This window comes from Nuphar pumila, chromosome 1 (assembly GCF_984573655.1).
Source record: "Nuphar pumila chromosome 1, dmNupPumi1.hap1.1, whole genome shotgun sequence".
Classification (NCBI taxonomy): domain Eukaryota; kingdom Viridiplantae; phylum Streptophyta; class Magnoliopsida; order Nymphaeales; family Nymphaeaceae; genus Nuphar; species Nuphar pumila.
Window position 1 is genome coordinate 20,125,383 of NC_143249.1, and position 27,907 is coordinate 20,153,289.

A 27,907-nucleotide genomic window follows, 5' to 3' on the forward strand; every position below is an offset into this window, starting at 1 on the left:
CTAACATGATTTCTACTATGGATTTGTAAGATATTATATTAATTTAAGATATTGTTTTGATTCTTAATATCGATTTGTATGTTGATTCTTAATATCAATTTCTAAGCTATCAATAAAAAAATTTATATCAATTTGTAAGATATTTTATCATCGATTTACAGATATTGAATCTTATATTGTGGCGATCGTCTAAGCATTGGGTCTTATACATGATGGATTTATGAAAACAACAACTATGGTGCTACAACTCATTAGACTTTTACACTGGTATAGAACGTGGCATTATGCAGTTGGTAAGTTTCTATCTATAAGTGTATTCTATCTTATACAGTGGCCTAGAATTTCCTTGCTTCTGTATTAACTACAGGTGGGATTCCTCAAAGACGTCTTGGGTATCGACATTAGCAAGTAGAAGTTTCACTGCGCACTCGATGCTTCTTTACAAAATAATAACGTCGATTGTGACATATTTGTAATGAAGTATATTGAATTAATATACAATGAACAAGAACCTGATTTTGATATGCTCTACACTTAAACATGCTTTATTATCCTATAATATTGGAGACTCAATTTCTATATTGGTCTCACATTACCTTTTTGTTGCAGGATGAAATACCTGAATTCCGCATATAACTATGTGAAAAATTGATGGAGTTTCTAATTGCGAAAGAGAAAAAAACTCAAACGTCAAAAATACCTAGAAGGCAACGAACGACGCAAGCCCCTCAGAAGTAATATGATGTATAGAGATTTGTAACTGATTTTATAGACTGTATATACAATTTTTGTAAGACTGTGTATACAAATTATGTAAATCTCTCTAAGTTGAAATAAAAATTCAAGAATTATCCCAAATTCAAGAGGAATGCTGATAAATATCGATAAATGTTGATATCAAGAGGAATGTTGATATATACTTCCAGAATAAAAAGATTTGTGTTTTTCAACCTTTTACATAAGACACTATATAAATTGATGTAGTTATAAATCGCACCGATGGGCTATATAATAAATCACTTTTACTATACACGTCAATAAGTTAGGTTGTTATTTATAGCAAAGGCAAATTGTTATCTCCGACATAGACGTCATTGTGTAAATCGCTATAGGACAATATATGATATAACGATTTATATAACATGTTGGAAGGAAAAAAGTGTTCTGTATTTACAATAATTTGTACATGTGAAGGATAGATGCGACAACGATTTGTCAATAGAAATCGCTAAATGAGTAGCGATTTGAATACACAAATCACCACTGCAAGCGTGCAATAATGTAAATTCTTCATGTACACATTTTAAAATCATACTACAAATATCTTACAAGTTAATACTAGAAAATACATAATATCTTACAAATCGATATACATATCGCATAATATATTACAAATCGATACCGCAATTCAGCATAATAGCTTAGAAATTGGTATTAACAAACAAAACAATATCTCACAAATTGGTAGTATGTTACTACAACCGTGATTTGCATTACATTGCATATACTGAGTGAATGAACAATATCAGATGGAGTAGAGACCCTTCTTAGCATCTGTAACCAAACATTCTTTTCAACAAGTCCAAGTGTCTTACAAATATCTTCAAATTTTCAATTATCGAAAAACCAACATCCATCTGTAATAACAAAATAATGCCTTAATGGCACTCACGACGACATGTGTTCTTCAACAATAGCATGATGACATGGAAATGTACTCACGACGCCTTAATGGCACTTGTTGAAATGTTTGTGTGTCATTGCTTTTTTTTATACTGCCTAACAAAAATAAAAAAGACGAGAAGACTGTAAAAAGAGATGGCTGACAAATCTCTCTATGACGTCCACCAATGATCGAACCAGTCGATCGATTTATAGTTATCTCCACAAGGTATGAACGAACCCAAGAATATTTTGTAACACAAGGCAGAAACGAGAAGGCGGCAATGTGTTGTAACACAAGCTAAAAACCAAGGCGGAAAGTTGAACTCGCGGGAATGTGCAAAGCTATTTATGGGCGGATATTTTCATCAAATCCATATCTATCTTACAAAACGACATTTCTGTCAAACACATATCTATCTTTTTTATATGTTATTTTATTATAAAATCATCATGGGTAACATTGGCATATGAATTATCGTGGGTCCCAAGATATTCTTCCGTAACACACGAATTTGTGTTCGGGGGCGAACACACAACTCACTCTTACCTACCAGGATTAAAGGTACACTGCACTAAGGAAACCACCTTATGACTCACACCCTTAAGCCTTTTAGTTAAGGCTTTTAAAATGACCTTGTACACACACCCAAACAAAGAAATAGGTCGAAGGTGACTAATGTCGTCAACTCCCCCCTCCTTAGGAATGAGAACCATCATAGTTTTGCAAAACTTTTACCTGAGAGCTTAGCATTTTCAAAGGACTATGTCATCATCGCCATAAAATCACCCTCACATCTAAAATGATACGAAAGAACTCGATAGGAAAATTGTTCATACCCGGGGCTTTACCCGAAGGTAGGACCCAAATGACCCACTTGACCTCATCTATGAAAAAAGCCTCCTCAAGAGAGGCTATCCTCCATTGAAAGGACCATGAGTTGTAAATTTCAAAGTGGCAAACTTTCGTGGGATTCACCCTTTAATAGTACTAACCAACCTGTTTTTTTTCAAAAAAGCAAGATGGGTTAGGCAGACCCCACAAGTCATTATTCAACGTACCACTGGGTTTTCAACCTGCAACGTCCCACCACAAGGAGACTTGCACTGACAGCTTCTACCAACCACACTGAGCCTTCTAGCAAGATGGCTCCGCTTGTCGTGCACGTCACTTTGTGTTAGGACGTTGCAAGTTCGAATCCTAATGGTATGGTTGTATAACTGGTAAGGACCTGCCTAACCCCAGCTTTCTCTTAAAAAAAAACTGTTTATACTTTGTTTCAGTTTCTTTCAATGGAGTTTTTTGTTCTCATCAACTTTCAATTTCTGCATGTTCATATCATGTTCTTTTTTGTTTTGAAAGGCAAGCTGGGGTTTGGCGGACCTCTACCAGAACAACAGCCACCTCATGTGACAGAGAGATTCGATCCTAGGCCTTCAACTTAACACAGGACCCCGCTTACCAATGGGATACCACCTGCAGTAAACTAATTGGTCGATCTGATGGCCACTTGATTTGAAACACTATGAGCCAAAAGAAATTTAAAGTGAAAAGCACCCCCTTCAAAAGCATTCATTTGATTACTGCCCATCTGGCAAAAGAACAAGTTTTTTTATTCTTAAAAAAATCAAGGGTAAGATGCAAATAGGCAACTAACTTATGGCTTAAGTCCCTCATATTTCAAACATTTTATATAAACGACTAACTTTATAAGAAATTGTTTGGAAAAAATCAAGGGCAAGTTGCACATAGGCAACTAACTTATAGCTTACGTTCCTCATATTTTTAATATATATGCCTAACTTTCTAAGAATTGATCGGATGGCTGCCTGAGTTACTTTTTGTATAATTTTTATTAAAATTTTGCATTTTTTTCCTCTAAAATGTCTTATCTCTCTCTCAAGGCATTCAGTAATTCAAAGTAAAGAAACGATTAAAACTCCAATTTTTAAGAGTTAAATATAGTTAGGTGAACAATAGTAACCTACACAGCCATTGGATCAGTTTTTTAAAAAGTTGGGCGTTTATCTTAAATGTGTAAAACTTGAGGCAGCTAAAATTATACTTGCCATAGGGTAGACATCAACCTGTAAATTTCCCTAAAATCAATCAATGAAACTTTCACATGCCCCTTTCAAAAGGGTTATGCCTAAAATCTCTCTCTCATTGGGTTAGTTTTTAGCCATGATTAGCTGAGATTTAGCTCATTAGCATACATTTTCATGAACCAAATGTTAGGCTAGGGGTTTTAAATCACCTATCTTTTGTCTCTTGATGTTAATGAGTTGCTTTATTTATTGTTGAGGGTATTTTGGTTACATTAGAGAAAAAAGGTAGGTCGTCGTAATGTTAGAGATGGGATGATTTTTTTTTTTTGAAAGGCAAGCTGGGGTTAGGCAGACACCCACCAGGGTTTGAACCTGCAACGTCCCACCACAAGGAGACGTGCACTGACAGCTCCTACCAACCATGTGGAGGCCCCGTTGGTAGAGATGGGATGAATTTTTCTGATAATAGAAGAGAGAAAAAAGAGCATTTTCTTATTGTGATTTTGTTTGTGGGAATTCCCATCGAATTGAAAAAGGTTATTCCCTAATCTTGCAATCCCTCATAATGCTATTGTTGATAGTGAATTTTTATTTTCTGGCATTGCCTAGGATGTGGCCACTTTGTAGGTGAAACATATTAAATTCTCATATAGTAACTCTCTTGTTTCTCTATTTCCTTGTTTTCCTAGTACTACTTGCATGAATATATCTTGGGATCTTTTTGTTGGTTGCTTGAATCAATTCGATGTCACTAAAATTGATTTGACTTATTGGATTAGCAGTGGTTTGGCTGCTTCAACAAATTTCTCAAAGTAACATGTTCCTTTTACTTTGAAAATAGATTAATAAATTGTACCATATCTCATATACCACTCAGATTCTACATTCAATTCCAATGGGAAGGGTGTCCGTATGATTAAGCAAACAATGCGGAAGACAAGTCATTGATTTTGCAGTCATGTAACACTCGAAAAAGAAGCAAGGTGCGTTAACTCGATGCTGTCACTGTGGCAGAAACTGCAACAAGCACTGCATTGCAGCTCAACGCAATAAGCTGTTTAATTTAATTGTCCTATGACACGCGGATTCCTTCCAGCAATCCTAGAAAACCAGTGGTTTCCTAGTAAAAAAGAAAATAATAATAATAATCAAACAGATTGTGAACAGACCAGCACCTTAACAGCTAATTGGTGAACCAAAAAAACGCTGATGGAAGAATCAATGCCTTAACAGCAAGAAACACCTATTATATTTGAATCAATCAGCTTCCACTAAAATCATTCTAAAGGAGAAAATGAAAAAGGGTAAACATATTATAGAGCATTTATCTTTATATCAAACAGATTGGGGACATCTTACAATACGCCTCAGTCCTCGTACTCTGTCTCTTCAGAGTCTTCGTTTGCTTCTCCGTACTGCCATCCTTCCTCTTCTGCATTTTCGTGATCTTCTTCAGTCTCTTCACTGTCTTCCTCGTACACATCTTTTGTAGGCCACTGCTGCTTCACTCTTGTGTTTGGGTTCATAGGTGCAGTTATGGGAATTGCAGGCGGTGTGGACACTGCTGACCCTTTCCTCTGGGTTATCTTAGCAGGTGGCATCTTTGAACCTAGATTAGGTTTGCTCCGTTTTGCAGCCTTGGCACTGCCACTTTTTGATGCATACGCATCTTGGTCACTGGCTTCATCCATCTCATTGTCCATGTCATGTTGGGCATGCTTCCCATTTTCTTCTGCGTTATGTCCAGGATGTTCTCTTCTAAGATGGAGGTTCAATTTGTATTCATGGATATAGGACTTTCCACAACCTTCGTAAGGACATGCATAAGGACGATCTGATGAAGCAGAACCATATAGTACAGAGGGAGGTTTTGGGGTACTCTGTAGCTTTTCCATCTGCACATTGTGTTTTGCTTCTGCTGGCATATTCTGAAAATCAATGACAGAATGCAGATAAAAGTTTCACATTAAACACTACTAGAAGGATGAAATAATACTAGCGAAATTACTCTATCTGAACTACAAGTTGAAGGTTCCACAATAAACAGTGAGTTTGGCAATGATCAGGTAACCCGTAAAGCATAGACATTCAATTATCTCTCTCTCTCTCTCTCTCTCTCTCTCTCTCTCTCTCTCTCTCTCTCTCTCTCTCTCTCTCTCTCTCTCTCTCTCTCTGGGTGTGGGTGTGCATGTACAAACATAGAAAGCACATACACTATTAGTAGGGATGCCAATCGATCAGATTGTATCCCACATCTGACCAAATCTAACACCATTTAGTGTGATTGTGTAAGCTGAAACCATATCCAATTATAATCAGACTGGGATATAGTTTTAACATTTTGCTGCCAAATCTGACAGAAATCCAGATTTGATGGATTGATGGATATCCAAAACCAATTACATGTAAAAAGATTGGTTCTGGTATGAGCTTTTTGCAATCCGAAGCCAAATTTGAATCCATCTAACCAACATCCAATTAGTTGGAACTGGTATTAGCTACATCCAACCCAAATCCAAACCGTTTACAACACTACTTATTAGCAATTTACAGAAAACCACCCTACATATGGGTTATTACATTCAACCTCATACTTTATCTGATGTGTTTCAAATACATGCCTGAGGATGACTTTTGTCCTTTCTAATAGAACAATTCATGTCATATTATGGTCTTTAGTTAAACAAATCAACAATGAAAGCATTTTAGTTACTTAGTTTGACAAAAGAAAGATCAACAAAATGATTTTTAGACTAAACATGTGTTTGAAACATAAATTATAAAAGCAGGTGGAAAAATGTAAGCACCAATGTTGTGAATAGCGTTGAGATGTAGGGAGGCGTAAGGTTTAAGCTTCACAAAAACTATTAAAATTTTGACCAAATAAAAAACAAAAATAAAGATGCATCATTTATATACTATTAATGAATAATTGGGTATTTTAGTAAACAATCTTCAGAAAATAGCAATAACTAGCAAGAACCACTCTACATATTTGTACAAAGGACAACATAATGTTATTCACCACACATAGTTATACATAGTATACACAATTACATAATACAAATAGCATATTGATCTTACAAAGCATAAATAAGCAACAAATCAATGAATTACTAAATCAATATATATAATTAATTACTTAATTAACAAGAACAAAGTAATTTTCTGATTACCAGGCTTGATTGTCCAAGAACAGAGAGAGACAAGAAAACCTTATTCATCTTATTATTCTTCCTTTCTGCAGGGAGAGAGACAGACGAGAGGAAGAGACACACACACAGAGAGAGAGAGAGAGAGAGAGAGAGAGACGGGGAGGGGTGCCCTAATCAGGGCCTCCCTTAATTTGGGTCAAATGGGGGCTTTGACCCAACCTCAATGAGGTGCATGCCTCAACCTAAGGCATGACTCGCCATGAGGTGTGTGCCTATTAACCTATGAGGTGCACGCCTCATGGCATCCACGCTTTTCCAATGCGCCTCAAGGCAGTGCCTCACCTCGAGGCACGCTTTTAACAGCACTGGTAAGCACCAAAACATTAAGTGGCTTTTTGTAAATTATTCAGCACACACAACCAGTTGGCACTACCAAGAGTGAATAAATAACAACTTTGAAAGAGTTGGAAAACGTGCACTATGGGAACCCATGGTATGTAAGAGTAGGGGTGGCAATCGGGTCGTGTCGGCGGGTTGGCGAGTCAGCATACCTCAACATGAACCCGACCCGTTTATTAAACGGGTCGGCTGTGGCAAACACGAACCCAACCCATTTATTAAACAGGCAACCCGACACGACACGGTAACCCGTTTAATAATCGGGTCGGGTCGGGTAAATGGGTTGGCGGGCGGGTCGCTACATCTGCTCGAGAAAACCCTAAGTTCGAATGAGCTACAGAAAACCCTAAGTTCGAACGAGTTTGGGCGGGCCGTCGGCATTCTCTCCACAACCCTCGGCTCCAGAAACCACCGGACGAAATCCCCCGCCTCCGGCCGGAAAGCTCCTACCTCTGGCCGAAACCGATCGATCACCGACCTCAACTCTGGCAACGACTGCGGAGCGAGCGAGAAGCGGTTCTCTGCCCTAATTTACAGGACTGGAGAAGCCATCACATCGAGCATTCGGCTCTCCCACCGGAGCACAAGCTCCCGCTCGAGTGCGATCTCCCTGTGGACCTCCTCCTCGATCAGGCGCCTTGTCTCGATGTCCACCGCGATCAACTCCATGCGGAATCTACGGATCTTCTGTTTCTCGATCTCCCAGACTCCCACCGTAGAGCATCCCTCGAACAGTCGAACTTAGGGTTTTCTCGAGAAGATGTTCAGGTTTAATAAATGGGTTGGTGGGCGGGTTGGAGGGTTGGGTTCGGGTAAACGGGTTGGCAGGCGGGTCGGGGTCGGGTAAACGGGTTGGCAGGCGGGTCGGGGTCGGGTAAACGGGCTGGTGGGCGGGTCGGGTCGGGTAAACGGGTTGACCCGCCCGCCTAACCCGTTTATTAAACGGGTCAGACGAGTTGGCATACCCCTAACACGAACCCGACCCGTTTAATAAACGGGTTAGGCAGGTCGACCCGTTTATGACACGAACCCGTTTAAGCCAAACCCGAACCTGCCTAAGAAGCGGGTTGGCGGGTCGTGTCAGGTTTTGCCACCCCTATGTAAGAGGAGGTGGCTTTAACTCACTGATAGTTGCCTGCAGGCTTTTGTCTGATAGTAGTGCCATAAACTCTCAGATACTGTTGGACTACTTTGTGTCAATCAGATATACATCCCTCTAGAAGAGACAAATGTGATTGAAAAGACAACCAATTTATGAAAAAAGAAACCAGATTGATTTCATGTCCCTCCCGTTATAAAAGAGGCACACCTGGGGCAGTAAAGAGGTCAGATCTAGTGGAGCCTGACAGCATATCCGACTTTGGTTAAAGAGTTGAAGTCCAGATACAAATGCATCTAGCTTAGGCATATGCTAATCCAGGTGTGGTTCACATAAAGAATATGGTTGTCTTAATCAGGCTTACTTAATTTAATGAGCCTAGGCTCATTTACATTAATGTGTTGAGCCCAATCCCTGAGCTTGGGCTCATTACAACACTCTTATAATTTTATTGCAAACAAATTCTTATAAAATATATATATATATATATATATATATATATATATTACCTACTTCATCGTAAGTGTTGACTATGGAGTAACATTAGGGCTTGTTTGGAATCTCAGCGCTGGGATGAGCGTTTATGCATTTGGTGGTCCCGAGGTAAAATCTTGGTCAAACTACCTTGGTGGTCCTGTTTGGAATCTCAGCGCTGGGATGGGCGTTTATGCATTTGGAATGGGAAGTGAGGCCCTTTCTCCTTTGTATTTACACTAAATCATGGATTTGGCAGCTGCCACTTCTTCAAATGCATAAACTCCATAAACGCCCATCCCAGCTACAGATTCCAAACAGGCCCTTAAGGACATTGCATCATTTTGGAGAGGTAATTGTTTCAAATCCCAAAGTCACCTCCACAATAAAGCATTAAAAAGGTTTATAGCTTTGATCAAACTAAACTCAGTCAAGCCAAGAATGCGGCCCAACGAAGCCTGACTTAGACATGAGATGAATCGAGCCCACACATTTTCACCAAGACAAGCTCGAAGAACCAGGTTCATTCTCTGCTTGAGATTGGCTCTGCTCATGCATGTGGACTCAAACAAATATGTAAATAAACAATTTTTCCTTTGTTTAGGACATCAAAATGAATCCACATTGTAATGCTTCACAATATCAATTTGAGCTAAAACTCATGTGATTATTGAATTTCACCTATCTAATGTGGGTCATGGTACCTTAAATATCTAGAAACTAAAGATTTAGGGGTAAGGATATGGAATATAGATTCAACTAGGGACCAGCCTACACCAACTCTAAACAGGCACCGACGCACGCACACACAAACACACGAAAAAAAGCACAATAATTTTGCTTAGTAGACATACTATATAATAATTTGCCTCAAAGACCAATCGCAAAAATGAACATCAGAATTGCACTTCTGAATAAGAGTACAAAGCAGACTACACAGGTTCCCAAAACTATCATAACATGCATGCTAATAAACTTGTGGCAAAGCTGAGTAGGAAATCCATTTCATTCTCTTCACCCATGAAATATGATCTATCATGGTTAATATATGCATGAGCCTTATATCAATGACAACTTGAAACATGAAAAGCTGATTTCAATTTGATAAATCAACACCAATAATGCATCATCGAACCTAAATTGCAGCACAAAGATGTGTCAACTTTTCAATACCAACCTTCTCATGGTGTGACTTGATATGTGCTTTTAGTTTGTATTCATGAGCATATCTCTTTCCACACTCTTTGTAAGGGCAGACATGATAGTTCTCATGTGAATGTGTCTTCATATGTGCCCTCAAATTGAAATCTAAGGAGAAAGCCTGTGACCATTAGTCAATCAAGAAATAGGGGATTTTATCAGAACATACCATAAACAGAAACTAATTATTATTGAATATTTTTCTTTTTTTGCCATCTACATCTAAAGAAAGAAATAGTGAATGCATAAACACATGAAAATTCCCTAATTGATTTAACGGAAATTCATGAAAACAGATAAAAATATCAGATAACAGAAAGTTTGTTCTTAGAATTCTGACCTCCAATGGTTCCAATTGGGTAATATGCCTAGTGAGAGGTGTTAAAGTATATATATACAGATTAAAATGTATATAACTATATATATATTCATTTATTTATTTATTCTATTGATGTAATAGGTAATACTCATTAGGGGTATTTTATGTTAAAATATGTTATACATATATACATATATATATTACATATATATGTCTATGTGTCTATCTACATATATATATATATATATTTCTTTTGTAATACCCAATAGGGGCAAATTAGTCTTTTCATATTGTACACGCATATCCTAAAAGATATGCTCTTTTTCCCCTTTTCTTTTCTTTTCTTTCTTTATTGGTTGAGAGGGGTCCACAAAGAGTCGTTGGACCCCTCCAACGGTCATAAATATGACCGTTGGAGGGGCTCCAACGACTCTATGGGAGCCCCTCCTTGGGTCCCTTAGTGTGTATAAATAAGAGGCTTGGCCCCATGTATTCTTCAAGCTTCTAGTGAAGCCTTATGTGAGTGGAATATATTTTTTCACCTTATTTTGTGTGTTTTACTACTTTTGTGGTTTGTTGCAATCTTGCCCCTTTGTGGCTTCTTGTGTATGTGCGTGCTTTCATGCTTGCTCTTGGAGATATCACCTCACTCATTTGGCACTTCATTACATGGTATCAGAGCCTTGGTTGAGAAAGCTTCATCGGATCCTCTCTTGACAAGTAATATCACTCATCTTTCTTACTTTCAAACTCTTTTTTCTATATATAGCCAACAAAGATGCAAAAATTGACCTTTCATTCAAATTGGATGGGACCAATTACCGAATCTGGGCGGCCGCTATGGAAAATAACCTCAAAGGTAAAAAAAACTTTGGGGTTATGTGTGTGGAACCATTCCGAAACCACAATTGAAGTTAACTAAGTTTGAAGGAAATGAGGAAAGAGCATTAAACCAAGAGGAAAAAGTGAAGGTTATTCTTGATTTCTCTTCAAAAATGGAAGATTGGGAAAGTGAGCATGCTAAAATTCTAACATGGTTCATGAATAATTTCGAATTAAAGATTTGTGCAAATCTTGCAAAGTTCAAGAAGGCTAATGAAGCTTGGTTCTTTATGAAAGACAATGTACACTCAAAGAGACCTTGCTAGGCATTTCTTTCTACAAGAAAAGGTAAGTGCTACCAAGCAAGGTGATATGAGTATTAGGGACTATTATAGTGCCTTATCTTCTTTATGGGATGAACTTGTTCTTCTCGAACCTCAATGGGAAGGTAGTGTTATTGCTATGAGGCAAGAGCAAATGGAAAAAGAGAGGTTTTTCCAATTTATTCATGAGCTTCGTCCCGAATTCGAGCAACTTAGAGGATCCCTTCTTTATAGGGCGTCTACTCCTCTAAGTGATATTTTGGCTGACTTATGTCAAGAAGAAACTCATTTGGCCTTGAAAAGAGATGTTGATGAAGTTCATGTTGTGTCTAGACCCGGCAACAATGTAAGATCATATAAACCACCCCATTTTTTGAACAATAATGGTGGTGGAGAAAGAAAAATTATTTGTCATAATTGTAATGAACCGGGCCATATTCATCCGGATTGCCCCAAATTCAAGAAGGTGGCTTCCATTGGTGAAATTCCTCCAAACACAAATGAAGATTCAAAGAAGGATGGAGACATAAAGGAGTCCATCGCTCATCTTACCGAAACTCTTCAAGATGAATTCCTCTATTGCATCCTCCTCACCCTCCACTTATGGTGCCGCCATCTCCTCTTTTTCAGGTATGACCTCTTGGATTCTTGACTCAGGTGCCTCCTTTCATATGACTCCAAATGCATCACTTTTGTCAAAACCAAGTCTCAATAAATTCAAATCATATGTTTTCACCGCCGATGGAACATTCTTGGATGTTGAAGGCATTGGAAACCTTGAAAAAACTTATGACCAAAACAAAGATTTTTTTGTTCCCAAAATCCGAATTATTCCAAAACTTAATTTAAATCTTTTTTTCGTTTCTCAAATTACCGATTTTGAATATAATGTCACTTTTTCACCTACCCATTGCTATGTGCAGGATCTCCGGTCTAGAAAGCGGATTGGGCAAGGCCATAGAAGAAGGGATCTTTATTATATGGATTTTTTGTCTTTGCCATCCAAATCATTTTGTAATCATGTTCAATCTAAAGATATTGAGACTTGGCATAAGAGGCATGGGCATCCTAGTATTTCCAAGTTGTATCTCTTTCCTTCTTTGGAAAAATTTTGTAATACAAATACATTTACATGTAATGATTGTATTCTTAGAAAGATTCATTCGCTTCCGTATTCGCATAGTAATTTTGTGTCAAAAAGACCTTTTGAACTTGTGCATTCCAATGTATGGGGGCCAGCACCCGTTATGTCCAAAGGGGGATATTCTCACTATGTTACTTTTATTGATGACTTTACTAGATATTCATGGGTATACATTATTAAAAACAAATCCGATGTCTTCACTAATTTTAAAGAATTTCATGTTCTTATTCAAAATCAATTTCAAAACAATATAGCTATATTTAGATCCAATTCTGGAGGTGAGTACATGTCTAAAGATTTTCAAAATTATTTCAAAATAAATGAAATTTTGCACCAACGATCTTGTCCTAAAACTCCGCAACAAAATGGTCTTGCGGAAAGGAAATATAGACATTTAATTGAAACTACAAGAACACTTCTTGTCTCTAAAAATGTTCCTAAAAACTTTTGGGCCAAAGCTCTTTTTACCGCAACAAATTATCAATCGTATGCCCTCTTCTTCTTTAAAAAATGTATCACCTTTTGAAAATTTATTTAAAATTACTCTAGATTTTAATAGACTAAGGATATTTGGATGTAAATGCTTTTTTCTTGTTCAAGGACAAAATAAATTATCACCCAAAGCTCTTGAATGTGTATTCATTGGCTATGATGAAAATAAAAAAGGCTACAGATGCTATGATATTCGAAACAATAAACAGTGTGTCAAGAAATGTAAACTTTCTTGAAGAACAAAATGGTTTTGATATCCACACATCTAGAGAAGACATTGATTATTCTTTCTTATTTGACTTAGCTCCTAGAATTGAGTCTCCTGATGCAATTATTTGCGATGACACTTGTGATGGCATTTACATCATAATGATATACCACAACATGATAATGTTTCTCAAAATGAGAACCTTAATTATATAAATGTATATACCCGACGGTTAGGAAATGAATATCAACCTGCTCTTAAGAGATATTCTCAAGACTTCTCTTTAGAAAAACCTATTGATCCACCTAGGAGATCTTCTCGTAATAGTAGGCCACCACAAAAATTTGTGTCTTATGAATCTTTTTCACCTAATTATAGGACTTGTCTCATGTTAATACATTTGTATCATGAGCCTACTTCATTTAAAGAAGCTAAAGATCATCCACATTAGGTTGAAGCCATGAAAATTGAATTAGAGGCTCTTAACAAAGCCCAAACTTAGAGCATTATTCGTCAACCATTAGGAAAAAAGGCAATTGGGTGGTAGATGAGTGTATAAAGTCAAAACCAAATATGATGGATCTCTAGAAAGATACAAAACTCGTTTGGTTGCAAAAGGCTACGCCCAAGAATATGGGATTGATTATGAAAAAATCTTTGCTCCAGTAGCTAAAATGACTAGTGTGCGAACATTAATTGCCTTAGCCTCCATTAAGCGATGGCCGATATATCAACTTGATGTTTAAAATGCGTTTTTAAATGAAATTCTATGTGAAGAAGTTCTTATGGATCCTCTGCCCGGTCTTGAAATTGGTAAAGGAAATATTCTTAAGTTAAATAAAGCTCTCTATGGTCTTAAACAAGCACCAAAAGTTTGGTATGATCTTTTTAGCAAAGTAATTCTCGATAATGATTTTTCCTCATGTTATACTGATACTGCTTTGTTTGTTAAAACTTCTAATGAGTACATAACAATTTTGTTGTTATATGTTGATGACATAATTATCACATGTAATAATAAAAAGAGTATTGGCCTTATTAAAAATATTCTTAAAGAAAATTTTGATATGTCTGACCTTGGTTTTCTAAGGTATTTTTTAGAAATTGAAGTTGCATACTCCCCCCAAAGGGTATGTTCTCTCTCAGAAAAAGCTTGCCTCTGACATTATTGTTTGATCTGGGCTGACAGATGACAAGAAGGTGGAGACTCCAAAAGTGATCAACGCCAAGATGAGAGCTAGTGATGGCACTCCTTTAGCAAATCTCACACCTTATCGTCAGTTGATTGGGTCACTCACATATTTATCTATCACCACGCCCGATATTTCTCATGTGGTTCATAGTGCAAGCCAATTTCAGACTGCTCCTTCTACCATTCACATGGCCGCAGTCATGAGAATTATCAGATATTTGAAAAGCACCATAACTAAAGGATTATTCTTACCCTCTTCTTCACCTCTTACTTTACTTGTTTATATTGACTCTGATTGGGGGGTAACCCCGATGATCATATTTCCACCACAGGTTATTGTGTATTTCTTGGAGAGTCACTTATTTCATGGAGATGTAAGAAGCACCATAAAGTTTCTCTCTCTTCTACCGAAGCAGAGTACCGTGCGAAGGCCACTACCACCACAGATTGTATGGTTAAGAAGCTTGCTTAAGGATATGAGCATCTCATTCTCAACTCCTTCGAAGTTGTGTTGCGACAACAAGAGTTCTATCTATATTGCCAGCAATCACACCTTTCATGAACGAACAAAGCACGTTGAGATGGACTGTCATTATGTTCGTGATGAATTCTTACGGGGCACCGTTCAACTGCCATATGCTCCTACCGAGTATCAGTTGGCGGACTTCTGCACCAAAGCTTTGCCATCGCCTTGTTTCTACTTTCTCCTTAGCAAACTCTCGGTGATCTCACCATGTGTTTGAGGGAGGTTGTTAAAATATGTTATACATATATATATATATATATATGTCTATGTGTCTATCTACATATATAAATATATATATTTCTTTTGTAATACCCAATAGGGGCAAATTAGTCTTTTCACATTGTACAAGCATATCCTAAAAGATATGCTCTTTTTTCCTTTTTCTTTTTTTCTTTTTTCTTTTCTTTCTTTATTGGTTGAGATGGGTCCACAAAGAGTCGTTGGACCCCTCCAACAGTCATAAATATGATCGTTGGAGGGGCTCCAACGACTCTATGGGAGCCCCTCCTTGGGTCCCTTAGTGTGTATAAATAAGGGGCTTGGCCCCATGTATTCTTCAAGCTTCTAGTGAAGCCTCATGTGAGTGGAATATATTTTTTCACCTTATTTTGTGTGTTTTACCACTTTTATGGTTTGTTGCAATCTTGCCCATTTGTGGCTTCTTGTGTATGTGTGTGCTTTCATGCTTGCTCTTGGAGATATCGGCCTCACTCATTTGGCACTTCATTACATTTTAGTCTTTTTCCAGCATTGTAATAGGTTTTGCCCATTAGGAGGACAACAATATTATTTATATTATTTTCTTTATTTTATTATAATGACCTTTAGCTTAAAGCTAAGGACATTAATGTAATTGGTCTTAGAGTAGTTGGGACCTCCCCAACGGCTCTATTTCTTGTTGTTGGAGATGGTCGCAAGGCTCTAAGTGTATGTGTGTGGTGTATATATAGGGGTGAAACCTCTCTTGTATTTCTCCCTCCTTTCTCAAATTCTCTTTTTCTCTTTATCTTTCTCTTTACTTTTATGGTTGACAATAAAGTTGTAATCGTTGTTCCTATCAAATTTGATGGGACCAACTACAACATGTTGGCCACCGCAGTAAAAAGAATCCTAGTAGGGAAGGAGCTACGACACTTGGTTGATGGTTCTACTCTGGAACCTCAACCCATTCTTACTAAAGTGGTTGTGGGAGAGGATGATACGACTAAAGAGGAGACTCTTAAAGGAAAAGAGAGAGATAAGGCTATCTTAAAGTACAAAAAATGCCTATAAAGCATGGGAAGTAGGTCACACTAAAGTTTTATCTCTCATGGGGAGCATATGTGAGAAACCATGTGACAACATTTTAGAGTTTGAGAGAGCAAATGAGGCTTGGACATTTATCAAGCAAACCTACACTATGTAGCTCATAAATGAAAATACAAAACAAAATCCATAAATGTACGCAAGGTGACAAGAGTGTGAGAGAGTATTATGGAGCTTAAAAGAGACTTCAGGACCAAATGGCTAAATTCGAGCCTATTTGGGATGCACCTAATGATGTTCGTCTAAAAAAAACAAAACTTGGAAGAGCAATTTTTTCAATTTATGCAAGGACTTAGAACCGAATTAAAAAACGTGAGGGTCACCATTACTCATTGTGAGAAGGATGAGGCTCCACCTCTTCATGAAGTATTGGTCAAAATATGTCACAGGGACTCACCTAACTGGGTGCCGCACCCGCGTCGACGCGACGCGAGTGCACATGCAGCACCCGGTGCGGTCAACCTGACCCTGGGTGCGTTGACCGCACCAAGGGTCATTTATGTCCAACTTTTAGACTTTGTATTTTTTTTTTGCCGCACCCAAGTTTTTTGAAAGTGTCGCACCCCCGCACCCGCACCCATGTGACATAGGTCAAAATATATATGGAGGAAACTAGGTTGAAGACTATGTTAGAGCCCAAGGAACCCCAAAGAAAATGTGTTGTATCACGAACCATATACCAACACCAACACCTCCAAGTTTCCTCATTTTACCAAGTCCAATTCGAGAGGCAACGTAGTGATGAAGAGAAAAAAAAAGTCCCAATTGTGAAAAAATGATGAGTGAAGAGTGGTTAGTGTAGAAGCATCACAAGGAGACAAGAATGAGACAAATGGGGATTCAAAATTCATTGAAAACATGTCTTTATCCCAACTAGTGGGGTCTTATAACCGCTTGTCAAGGGTTCATCCTCCTCCATCTTGGATGTCATGATCTCCTCTTCTTCTCCCCCCAAGTAAGATTTCTTGGCTTTTGGACTCTAGTGCTTCTTTTCACATGACTCTCAACATCTCTCTACTTTCTGAATGTAGATATACTTCAAGTGGATCTAATGTCTTTAGTACAGATGGTTCTTTTCTTGATATCAAAGGGATTGGTAATTCAAAATTCTTTTACACCCAAATTTAGATTTGTTCCAAAACTCAATTTAAACCTTATTTTTTGTTTCTCAAATAGTCGATCATGATTGTAAAAATCTCCTTTTCATCGAACCAATGTTTAGTGTGGGATCTCCAGTCCAGGTTGCAAATTAGGGAAGGTCATAGAGAAGAAGATCTTTACTACATGAATCGGTTGATCATCCCTAAAATATTATTGTTGCAATGTACAAGATTTGGATTTTTTTATGGCATCAAAGACTAGAACATCCTAACATATCTAAATTATCCAATATGCCACATTTGAAAAAAATATTGTAATGAAAATTTTGATTGCACTAATTGCATTCTTGGTAAAATACAGGTTATTCCCTTTCAAAAGGGAATCTTCTTTCCTTCTAAACCACTTGAATTAATACATTTCGATGTATAGGATTCAGCCCCAATTGTATCTAAGGGTGGTTATGCTTACTACATGATTTTTGTTGATGATTATTCTAGTTATACTTGGATTCATTTTCTTAGGCACAAAAATGAACTATTTGAAAATTTTAAAATTTTTCATAATTTAGTCCAAAATTTATTTAACACTAATATTGATATTTTTTGCTTTGATTCAAAGGGAGAATTTATGTCAAATGATTTCAAAAAATATTTGGAACTAAATGGTATTACACATAAAAAATCGTGTGCTTACACCCCTCAACAAAATGGTTTAGCCAAAAGAAAGCATAGGAATATTATAAAAACTACCAAAACTCTTATCATTTCAAAAAATGTACCTAAGGATTTTTGGGTCGAGGTTGCCCTTACCGTTGTCTATCTCATAAATAGAATGTCATCTGAAAAGCTTCAAAACATTTCACCTGTTGAAAAACTTTACAAAATTTCTCCTGATTACTCTAGATTAAGAACTTTTTGTTGCAAATGATTTGTTCTTACAACAAAAAATGACATTATTTCCTAGAGTTATTACATGTGACTTCCTCGGATATGGAGAATCACAGAAAGGTTTTAAATGATATGACCTTAAAAATGATAAACTTTATATCGCTAGACATGGGACCATTTTGGAAAAAAAATGATCAAAATATGGCTAAGAAAACTAGTAATTACTCTTTTCTATTTGAATTGCTTCCTAAAGATAAGGAAGATTTGTTATGCATTGATGGTGTGAATAAAGAACCTCAGTTAAATACTCCTGATAATAGATTGACATGAACCACCTGAAGTATAGAAGAAGAGGCAGTGATAGTGGACCTAGTGCTTTAAAAAAATATTCCATCATGGAGTCTCAAGAACCTAGTTTCATTAGAAGATCCACTAAGGAATATAAACCCCCAGATAGATTAGTGTCATATGAGTCTTTTCCGCTCAACATAAAGCATGACTAGCAAAAAATATTTCCTACTTCAAACCCAATACGTATAAATAAGCCAAAGATCGTCCTGAATTGGATAGATGCTATGAACACTAAGCTTGAATCTTTAGACAAATCCAATACCTGTACAATAAAAGACTTACCTAAAGGGAAAAAGTCCATAGGTTGCAAATGGGTATACAAGGTCAAAACCAAGAGTGATGACTCTCTTGAGCAATATAAGGGTAGTTTAGTAGCCAAAGGTTATTCTCAAAAATATGATATAGACTATGATGAGACCTTTGCTCCAGTAGCTAGGATGTCGTCTATCAAAACCCTTATAGCTATAGCGGCCATTAGGAATTGGCACATTTATCAGATGAATGTCAAAAATGCTTTTTTAAATGGTGAATTAAAAGAAGTATGCATGGATCCTCCACCATGATATGAAATTCCAGTAGGAAATGTTCTTCATTTACCTAAAGCTTTGTATAGTTTGAAGCAGGATCCTAAAGCCTGGTATGATAGATTTAGCTCTGTTATGATTAAACTTGGTTTTAATTCTTGTTATACTGACACTGCTATGTTTGTTAAGCACTTTGATGCATGTGTTGTTATTCTTCTCTAAATTGATGATATGATCATTACTGAAAGAGATAAACAGGAAGTTAGTTATATAAAAAATGTTTTAAAAAAATGTTTTGAAATGACAAATCTAGGTTTCCTTCAATATTTTTTAGGGACTGAGGTAGCATATTTTGCTTGTGGTTATTTTCTAACTCAATCCAAGTTTACTTCTGAGATTATTGACAAGTCTAGCATTTCTGATGAAAAGATGGTGGATACTCGTGAAGTTATCAACGCAAAGATGAAAATCGATGATGGGACCCCCTTGGATGACCTCACTCATTATCCGCAGATGATTGGGGCTCTTACCTATTTAACGATCACATGACCTGACATTTCTCATACAGTATGTGCAGCAAGTCAGTTTCAACATTCCCCTACAACTGTGCACATGAGTGTTGTTATGTGCATTATTAGATATTTATAAAATTTTGTTTCTAAATGAATTGTTATGTCTTTCTCCTCCCCACCTGAGTTAATTGCAAATCTCGACTCTGACTAGGAAGAGATCCTAATAATAGATGCTCAACTACAGGCTTTTGTGTGTTTATAGGTGATTCATTGCTATCTTGGAAATGCAAGAAGCGGCAGAAGTTGTCGCTATCGTCAACCGAAGTTGAGTATCGCGTCATGAACTCCACGACATCTGAAATTGTGTGGTTGAGAAAATTGTTAGAAGATATGTGGGTGTTTATGCAGTCACCCTCAAAATTATATTGTGATAATAAAAGTGTCATCTGCATAGCTGGCAATTACACCTTCCATAAACGGACTAAGCATATTGATATGGATTGTCATTATATTCATAAAGAGTATCTTAAGAACTATCATTTAGTCTTAGCATCAGAATTTCAGCTAGCTGACTTCTTCATAAAGGCGCTTCTTTCCCACTGATTTCATTTTTTGCTTGACAAACTTTTGGTGATTACACCATAAGTTTGAGGGAGTGTTAAAATATATATATATATATATATATATATATATATATATATATATATATATATATTGATGTAATAGGTAATACCCATTAGGGGTATTTTAGCCTTTTCATAATATTATAATAGGTAGTGCCCATTAGGGGCACAACAGTATTTTAGATGTTCATTTTTTTCTTTATTTTATTATAATGCCCTTTAGCTTAAAGCTAAGGGTATTAATGTAATTTGTCTTAGAGTCATTGGGACCTCCCCAACAACTCTATTTCTAGTCGTTGGGGATGGTCCCAAGGCTCTAAGTGTGTGTGTGTGGTGTATATATAGGGGTGAAACCCCTCTTGTATTGTATGCTTTCTCAAGCATGTGTTCTTTAATAAATTCATATATTTTTTACTCATGTTCTTGGCCCCTAAGTGGCTTGTATGCATGTATTCTTTTATTGACCCATAAGAGGTCCTTGTGCTTTTGCTATTGTGTTATTGTAAGAGCATAAGAGGCACTCTCTTGCATTGTTGTTCTTCTTTCATTACAAGCGGCACTTAGTCACCCTTCTCTTATGATGCCTAAGCATGCTTTTTATCTGCCAAGGGTGTATTCAACTAACCTTATGATTGAAGACAAGTACAAGCTCAATAATATCACTCATTAACAAGGATTCCTAAAAAATAGAGACAAGTGGAGACTTTGTTGGCCCCATGAGTTTTTAATTTTTCTAGGAATTATAATTACCACCTAGTTAAGTGGTAATCATATTCCATCCAAAAAAATCTAGGAGTGCATGTAGATACCATCAACAAGAATCCTTGATAATGAGAATTCCTATGATGGCCACATTCACCTATTTGGGTGTCGTTTCACAGAACTGTAATAGCATTCAATTATATTGTTTTCTTCAAAAAAGGAGAAATCTTGGACTTTTTGGGTAGAATACCTGCTAGGTGGTAATTACAAAACTCAGAAAAGTGAAAAGGCATGGAACCACGTATTTTATTTTTCTATTTCTCTCCAATTTCTAGGAATCTGCATTATCGATTTTTTCTATTTACCTTCAGTTAAAAGGTTATCCAAACACACCCTAAATTTTAACTCTTTCATGGAAATTGGTGAATTGAATAAAACCAAAGTTCCTTGAAGAGCAAGGACCAAAAATAAAAATTGTGGGCCTGACAAAAATTCTCATCAAGATCCAACCAAACCATAATGATGATGAGAGATTCATGTGTCCTATGGTTTATTTGTTACTACAGTAAAATAAGGTTAAGTAGAATGTGACGATTTGAGTTTTTCCTACACGAATGGTACCTTAGAGTGATTTGGATCATTGATTTGTCTTCTTTTTCTCTTCAAAATTTGTTCTTAAAACTTATTAGCAATGACAAGACCTTTAGGAACAGATCAAAGATCTCCAAGAGTTAGATCAGGTATTTCAATGGTTCATCTATCCAAAGAAAAGAGTCTACCACGATAAGCCATCTACTTAAATAAAAAAAGAAAAAAAAAACATTGCACATACCATAATAGCAGACAGGAATATCAGGTGACTGACAAGAACATTTTGGACTTTGGAGCAGGAAAGATGATCACCTTACCACAACCTTCATAGGTGCAAATGAAATGCCTTTCTCCAGTATGTATGAGGAAATGCCTTTTAAGTTTGGAGCTATCCAGGAATTTCTGTAGAAATATAAACCTTTGTCAAAAATTCTAAGAGACCAGACAATAGAGGATGAAAAGAACACGCATAAATGTGCCTAAACAATATATATATATATATACAACAACAACAACAACTACGCCTTCATCCCAAAACAATTGGGGTCAGCGATATGAACCAAAAAAGAAATTCATTTTGGGTCTTCCACATGAATCCTTTTCCTCCAATCATTTCTATCCAATGCCATGTCCTTGGTGAGGTCTTCCACATGAATCCTATATATATATATATATATATATATATATATATATATATATACTTGTTTATGTACATGTTTATATTTATATTTATATATTTATAGATATATATGTAACTAAAAATGAATTATCTTGTCTTATCCATGCATCTTAGTAAATATCAAATGTCAACAACGCCAACAAAAAGTAATTAGAGGTGCTACAATCAGATGTTGAATATCAGAATGGCAGTCACAAAAAATATTTGACAATATGCCCTGAAGACTCAGTAATAAGTAATAACTAGATGGTTATTAAAGCTTTTGCAAAAGAAGTTTACCCTTCCGCATCCTTCATAGTGACAAATGTACTGCCTTTCCCCATGAATGTGAGAATGCTTCCTTAATGCCCCAGCATCTACAAATGTCTTTCCACAGCCTTCATAGCTGCACAGGAAGAGAACCTCAGTTGTTGGTTCTGGTTCTGGTTCTTGTTCTACTGGTTCTGGCTCCTTTTGTTTTTCTTTAAGTGCCTTCAATGTTTCCTCTTGAGATTAAAAAGGAAAAACAAAAAGGAGAAGAATAAGATGGATAATGTTGGTGATGATGATGATCAGGAGGAGGAGGATGAAGATGACAATGGAGCAACACAATGAAAATTATAGACCAAGAAAGCAATTATTCAGGGACATTTCTCTCTCATGCATATATCAGATGGTTGGTTGATGCCTTGGTGGTTGATCAATCCACAAGGATCTTCAGAATAATATGCTACAAGAGCAGCATTTTCTTCATAGGAAAAATGGGAAGCAGAAACAGCGAACACAAATTTATACACTGCCTACACAAAGTACAGACCATTAGGAACTTTAATGCACACCATGAAACAAACTAACGATAATGCAGATAAATGTTTTGTAGAACAGATCCATTATGCTTGTACGGTACAATAGCACTATGATAGCCTTTAATGTGTGAAAAAAGTTCACATTTTGTAATAAAATGGTTCATATATTGACAAAACTCAAATTTCAAAACTGGGTTAACAACTCAGGTAGAATCGAGATTGTGGGATTCCCATGATGAGGAGACAAAGGAACCTTGAAAATAGAAAACTGAGGAGAATCTCAGTAACTAAAACAGAAGTCCATAAATAACCTCCATATGCAATAACTCTGCTTCCTTCCTTCTTTAGTACTATAACATAATTTAATAAGGCATTACTTAGACAAGTTCACCTTCTTGAACTTGCCACATAGACTCAAATTATTAGGATCAGTTGACAGATTTGGACCAGAAGTCATGTCACTGTTTATATCAGATGTTCACAACCAAAACATGAGATATAATACAATAACATGACTATGACAAAAGAACTGATGCATGAATATTCCACCTGATACAGATAACTATGAAACATACCTTTGACCCACTTCAAAAGGAAACATTTTCCACCTGATAAGACGGTCTCTTGAGGTACCCTAGAAAATGAAATACAAATTAGTAAAAGTAGCAAATGGTTGCCCAAACAAAACGAGTGTATCAACTCATTTTTTATTATAATAAACTCTTAGAACCAATTGTTCACATTTCCAAATCCCATTCATACCGCATTGATCGAACAGGAAACCATATATATCAAGAGGCATTTGAAATTATCAAGGTCTCTCATATTCATCCACAGAAAAGGACAATAGGCAAAAAAATGAACAATATATCGTACATCTAATTGTAATAACACTTTCAAAAGACTAATTACTGTAAGCAAAAAGACAGAAAAAGGAATCAGCCATCTTTGCATGTTTATGTTCCAAAGAATCCCGATTATAATAAAATTTGCTAAAACTGTCTAGACCATAATCTTATTATCTTCAGCATCACAGACACACATATTAGAGAGAGAGAACCAACACGTGCATTTACGAAGACCTCTGCCTTTGTAGCTGTAAAAACAGTAATTCTTTCAAGTTTGGCACTTTGCTTTGGTTTGACACTGCAACTAGTAAAAGTACAGATCCATGTGGATCATAGACACACTTATAGCAACATTTGCATAGATACTGATATCTTGATGGTTAGTTCTCGCCCACCCAGGCTCAAATCCTTCAAATAGAAGTCAGTTCTTGCACAGAGATGCAAGAAGTTTTTAGTGTAAGCATTCCCTATTTTCTTCCCGTATGATCATCTGAATCCATTCTATGTATTTCTAATGCAATTTCAACCTTGCCTTTGTGTGTCCATGCAGCTTCCAATCCATCATCCTCTCATCAGACCATCAGGTTGGGTATCCATAAGATATTCTGGTTGGTAGTTTTCTCACCAGTCTAAACTGCATTCTTAATTACAAGCAAAAATCCTTCAATAGACCTCCATGTCAGTAATATCAGCATACTTTTTTTTCAAGACCTACAATTGCTCATATGAATCTTTCAGAGTTTGTATAAGCCTAGGGTTTCAATCTTTAGATAGGAGCTTCTAAGCACATCCTTAGGATACACTGGCAACTTATGGAAAGGACACTGAAGCTTCAAGACAAGAGAATGAATATGTATATATATATAGACACACACATTAGGTTCAATAAAGCCTTTATCCATCTGTTTGACATGAGCAACATAGCCACATGGCCAGGCGGTGCCTTGGTAGGAATGTGTTTTCCCATTCAACTTAATGAGAGTTAAATAAAGAAGTCTAGGTGCCTGATGTGCATAGGCAGTCATAAGCAAGCACCCTTTTAAACAAGCAGTATTCTTCCCTGGTGAAAATCCAGCCACAATGAAAGTAATGTAAAAGTCACTACGAAAGCACAGCCATGACCCCTAATGTTCCCTGTATTATGAGGGTTAGAGTCATTAAAATGTTATTTATGTTAGAAACCTTCCCCCACAGGGGCACTGCATAAGAGGTATTACAGATGAAATATCAAAAACATCGAAATTGCAAATGCCTCATTATAAGTTGCATCCCCCAATGAAACCAAATAAAACAAAATTTACATGGATGTCATTCATAAGGATAAATACCTATAATATATAACAGGACCCTAACTATCTTCAATATTACAACATTGCAAGATGCCCAATTATAACTTATAATGTTGGCCAAGTAACAACACAAAGAGCTGGAAAAGGTAGGAAATGAGTCTGATAATAAGTATACCAATATTCCATGATGCCTATTTAAGCTACAATTTTAACTATAGAATGGATTGATTTGCAGCTGTGCCACATCCACATTGATCTAATATGGATATGTTAAACAGTGTAATTCATGAGAATGGTGCAATATATGTATCGCATGTGTTGGTGCTACCCTTCTAGTCTTGTATATATGATTATTTAAGAAGGCCATTTCTGTAAATAGTAGGAGGTTAGAAAGTCAACATTTTTTGTCTTTTTGTGTAACCATAAGGGATCAACCCCTAATATGCTGTAATTGCTTCTCATTTTTTTGCTAATGAAGTTTCCTCTTTAGTGTGCCTCTATTCTCTATCTTTTTTGTGTCTTCTTCTCCTCTTGTGATAAAGATCAGCCCTACAACCAGGCATGCTCTTCCAAAGTTGTGGAATACACCAAAGCATTGACGTGTTAGAACCCCACTGTGAAAACACTCCTCCCAACTTTCATCACATTACACCAGTTTAAGCCTTAGATTATAGCATCAGCAACCTTTGCATCTCTCATCCTTTTCGTGGAAGCATGTGGTTCTGATTTGGATGAGTTATATGTCTTTGATCCTCATCAAAATGAATAAAGGCATAATAATAGAAACATCATCACCCAAGATAATCATCTTTTCTCTTGTAAAGCTTTCCCAATGGCATAAAATCACCCAGTACATCATTCAGAAATGATTTTTGTTTCTAGACCATAATGTAGCATGCTTCAGTTTAAGACAAGTTCAAAAAACTCTATCAAATAGTGGACTGCAAGGAACATCAGTTAGAAATTGCCTTTATTTGCCCAGTTTCATTAGAGTATGTACAAAAAGGTTGCTGCATAATGCCAACATTCTTTTTCTGGTCAAGTTCATCAGGAGAAAACCTACCACCATAACTTACAAATGTTTTCTAAAACCCTAAAGTTTAACAACTTTTTCATTTTTAACTCTAAGATTTGGTTGAAGGAAAAAAACCATGTATAATATGAAATATCACCCACGAAGATCACATAACATCACTAGAAAAGAAGATGAGAAAGGTAATTGCTCCCATAGAACAAAATGGCTCTTTTATTACAAGTTAGTAAAAGAAGTCCGGATCCTTTCACCAACTATCATGCATGAAGAACGAGCCATCCTGCAATTCCCGAAACTAGTGACCAAACACTAGCTAAACAATTGTTTCATGCAATTAAATTATAGTGGCCCAAACTATAGCGTTTTACACAATAACCTTATTACTTTTGGCAATTTAGCTGAAGCCAAGGCATGAATGAAGATAATTGTGTGTGATCAATGCTACATCATTCGCCCATCAATCATGTACAACTATTTGGAGTGAAAAAACATAGTTACTAGAATCAAAATCGGTCAGGAATCGCGAGTTCCAGTGATGGGAATCCAGATTCCTTCCTGAATCTTGATTCTCATAAGATGGGAATACCTATTCCCTCAAGAATCTTGATTCCTATGTTTAGAAATCTCGATTCTTTTAGGAATCCCGATTCTTATGCTCATAAGCTTCATAAATGATTCCCTCTACTGCTTCCTACTTGCTTCCCGCTTCTCAAATCCTTTAAAATTTTGAAATGACTACTTCCAGATTTTGACTCCCATACCGCTTCCTGATTCTCATTCCCGCTCCAATAACCATGTGAAAAAAAAAATCCACCATTCTACTCTTTCAACAGTACAAAATAGATTGTTACTGCAACTTATTCCCATTGGCCAACTGACACCAAAGTTGAATTATGTTTCATTAAGGCCAACTGATGCAAGGGAAGGTAAACTCTCCTAACAATGCACCACAGCTCCAGAAACCAAAATAATCTTAACCAAAAAAAAAAAGGAAAAAGAATAAAGTCATCAAGCAATAACTCGATAATCATCTTCACAACCAAAACTATGCATGTGCTCTCTCTCTCAAATCAAAACTTTACGCAGAATCCAACAAGCTACCATCAGAATTCAATTTATTGAAGTTATAATCTCAATCCATATTCTACCACCAAAACATAGCATTAATATGCATATCGCCACGATCACAATCATGTGAAAGAGCATGAAACACGAATCAGGATTGCGCATACGCAACAAACTTATATAAAAAGCACAAACACCAAGAGGACAAAAATCACTCAGAAACTCAGACACTAAGCGATACACGAATCGAAAAGGAAGAAGAACGACTAAATTATTGAACTCGAACACCATGTTGATAAAAAGAAAACTCGGACAACTAACGAACAAAAACGAAAGAAAATGAACAAGAGCCTCATCAACGAATCAATCTACCAAGGATTCTAGCCATCGAGAGGTGGGAAAGAGGTTGGGGGACGGCGGAATACCATTCTTTGGACCATTTGACTGCGGGCTTAAAGGGACGAAGAGAAAGAGGGCGCCTCTCCAGAGGGTATTGCCCTAATTGCTCCATCTGCAACTCTCTCTCTCTCTCTCTCTCTCTCTCTCTC

At 36.6% G+C, this 27,907-nt stretch overlaps 1 protein-coding gene across 2 annotated transcripts; it reads right to left on the minus strand.

Annotated features, from left to right (window-relative positions):
• Positions 1–4,797: 4,797 nt before the first annotated feature.
• Positions 4,798–27,907, minus strand: LOC149848262 (zinc finger transcription factor YY1-like). 2 transcript variants are annotated; one of them, XM_090010862.1, is made up of 6 exons: positions 27,785–27,907; positions 23,700–23,758; positions 22,619–22,824; positions 21,973–22,062; positions 10,016–10,159; positions 4,798–5,639 (listed from the first exon to the last, which is right to left on the minus strand). In XM_090010862.1, the coding sequence occupies exons 1-6, from the start codon at positions 27,868–27,870 to the stop codon at positions 5,079–5,081; spliced, it is 1,146 nt and encodes a 381-aa protein (XP_089866988.1). In that variant the 5' UTR covers positions 27,871–27,907; the 3' UTR covers positions 4,798–5,078. The 2 variants fall into 2 exon arrangements, with proteins under 2 accessions (XP_089866988.1, XP_089866996.1); XM_090010870.1 differs by lacking the exon at positions 10,016–10,159.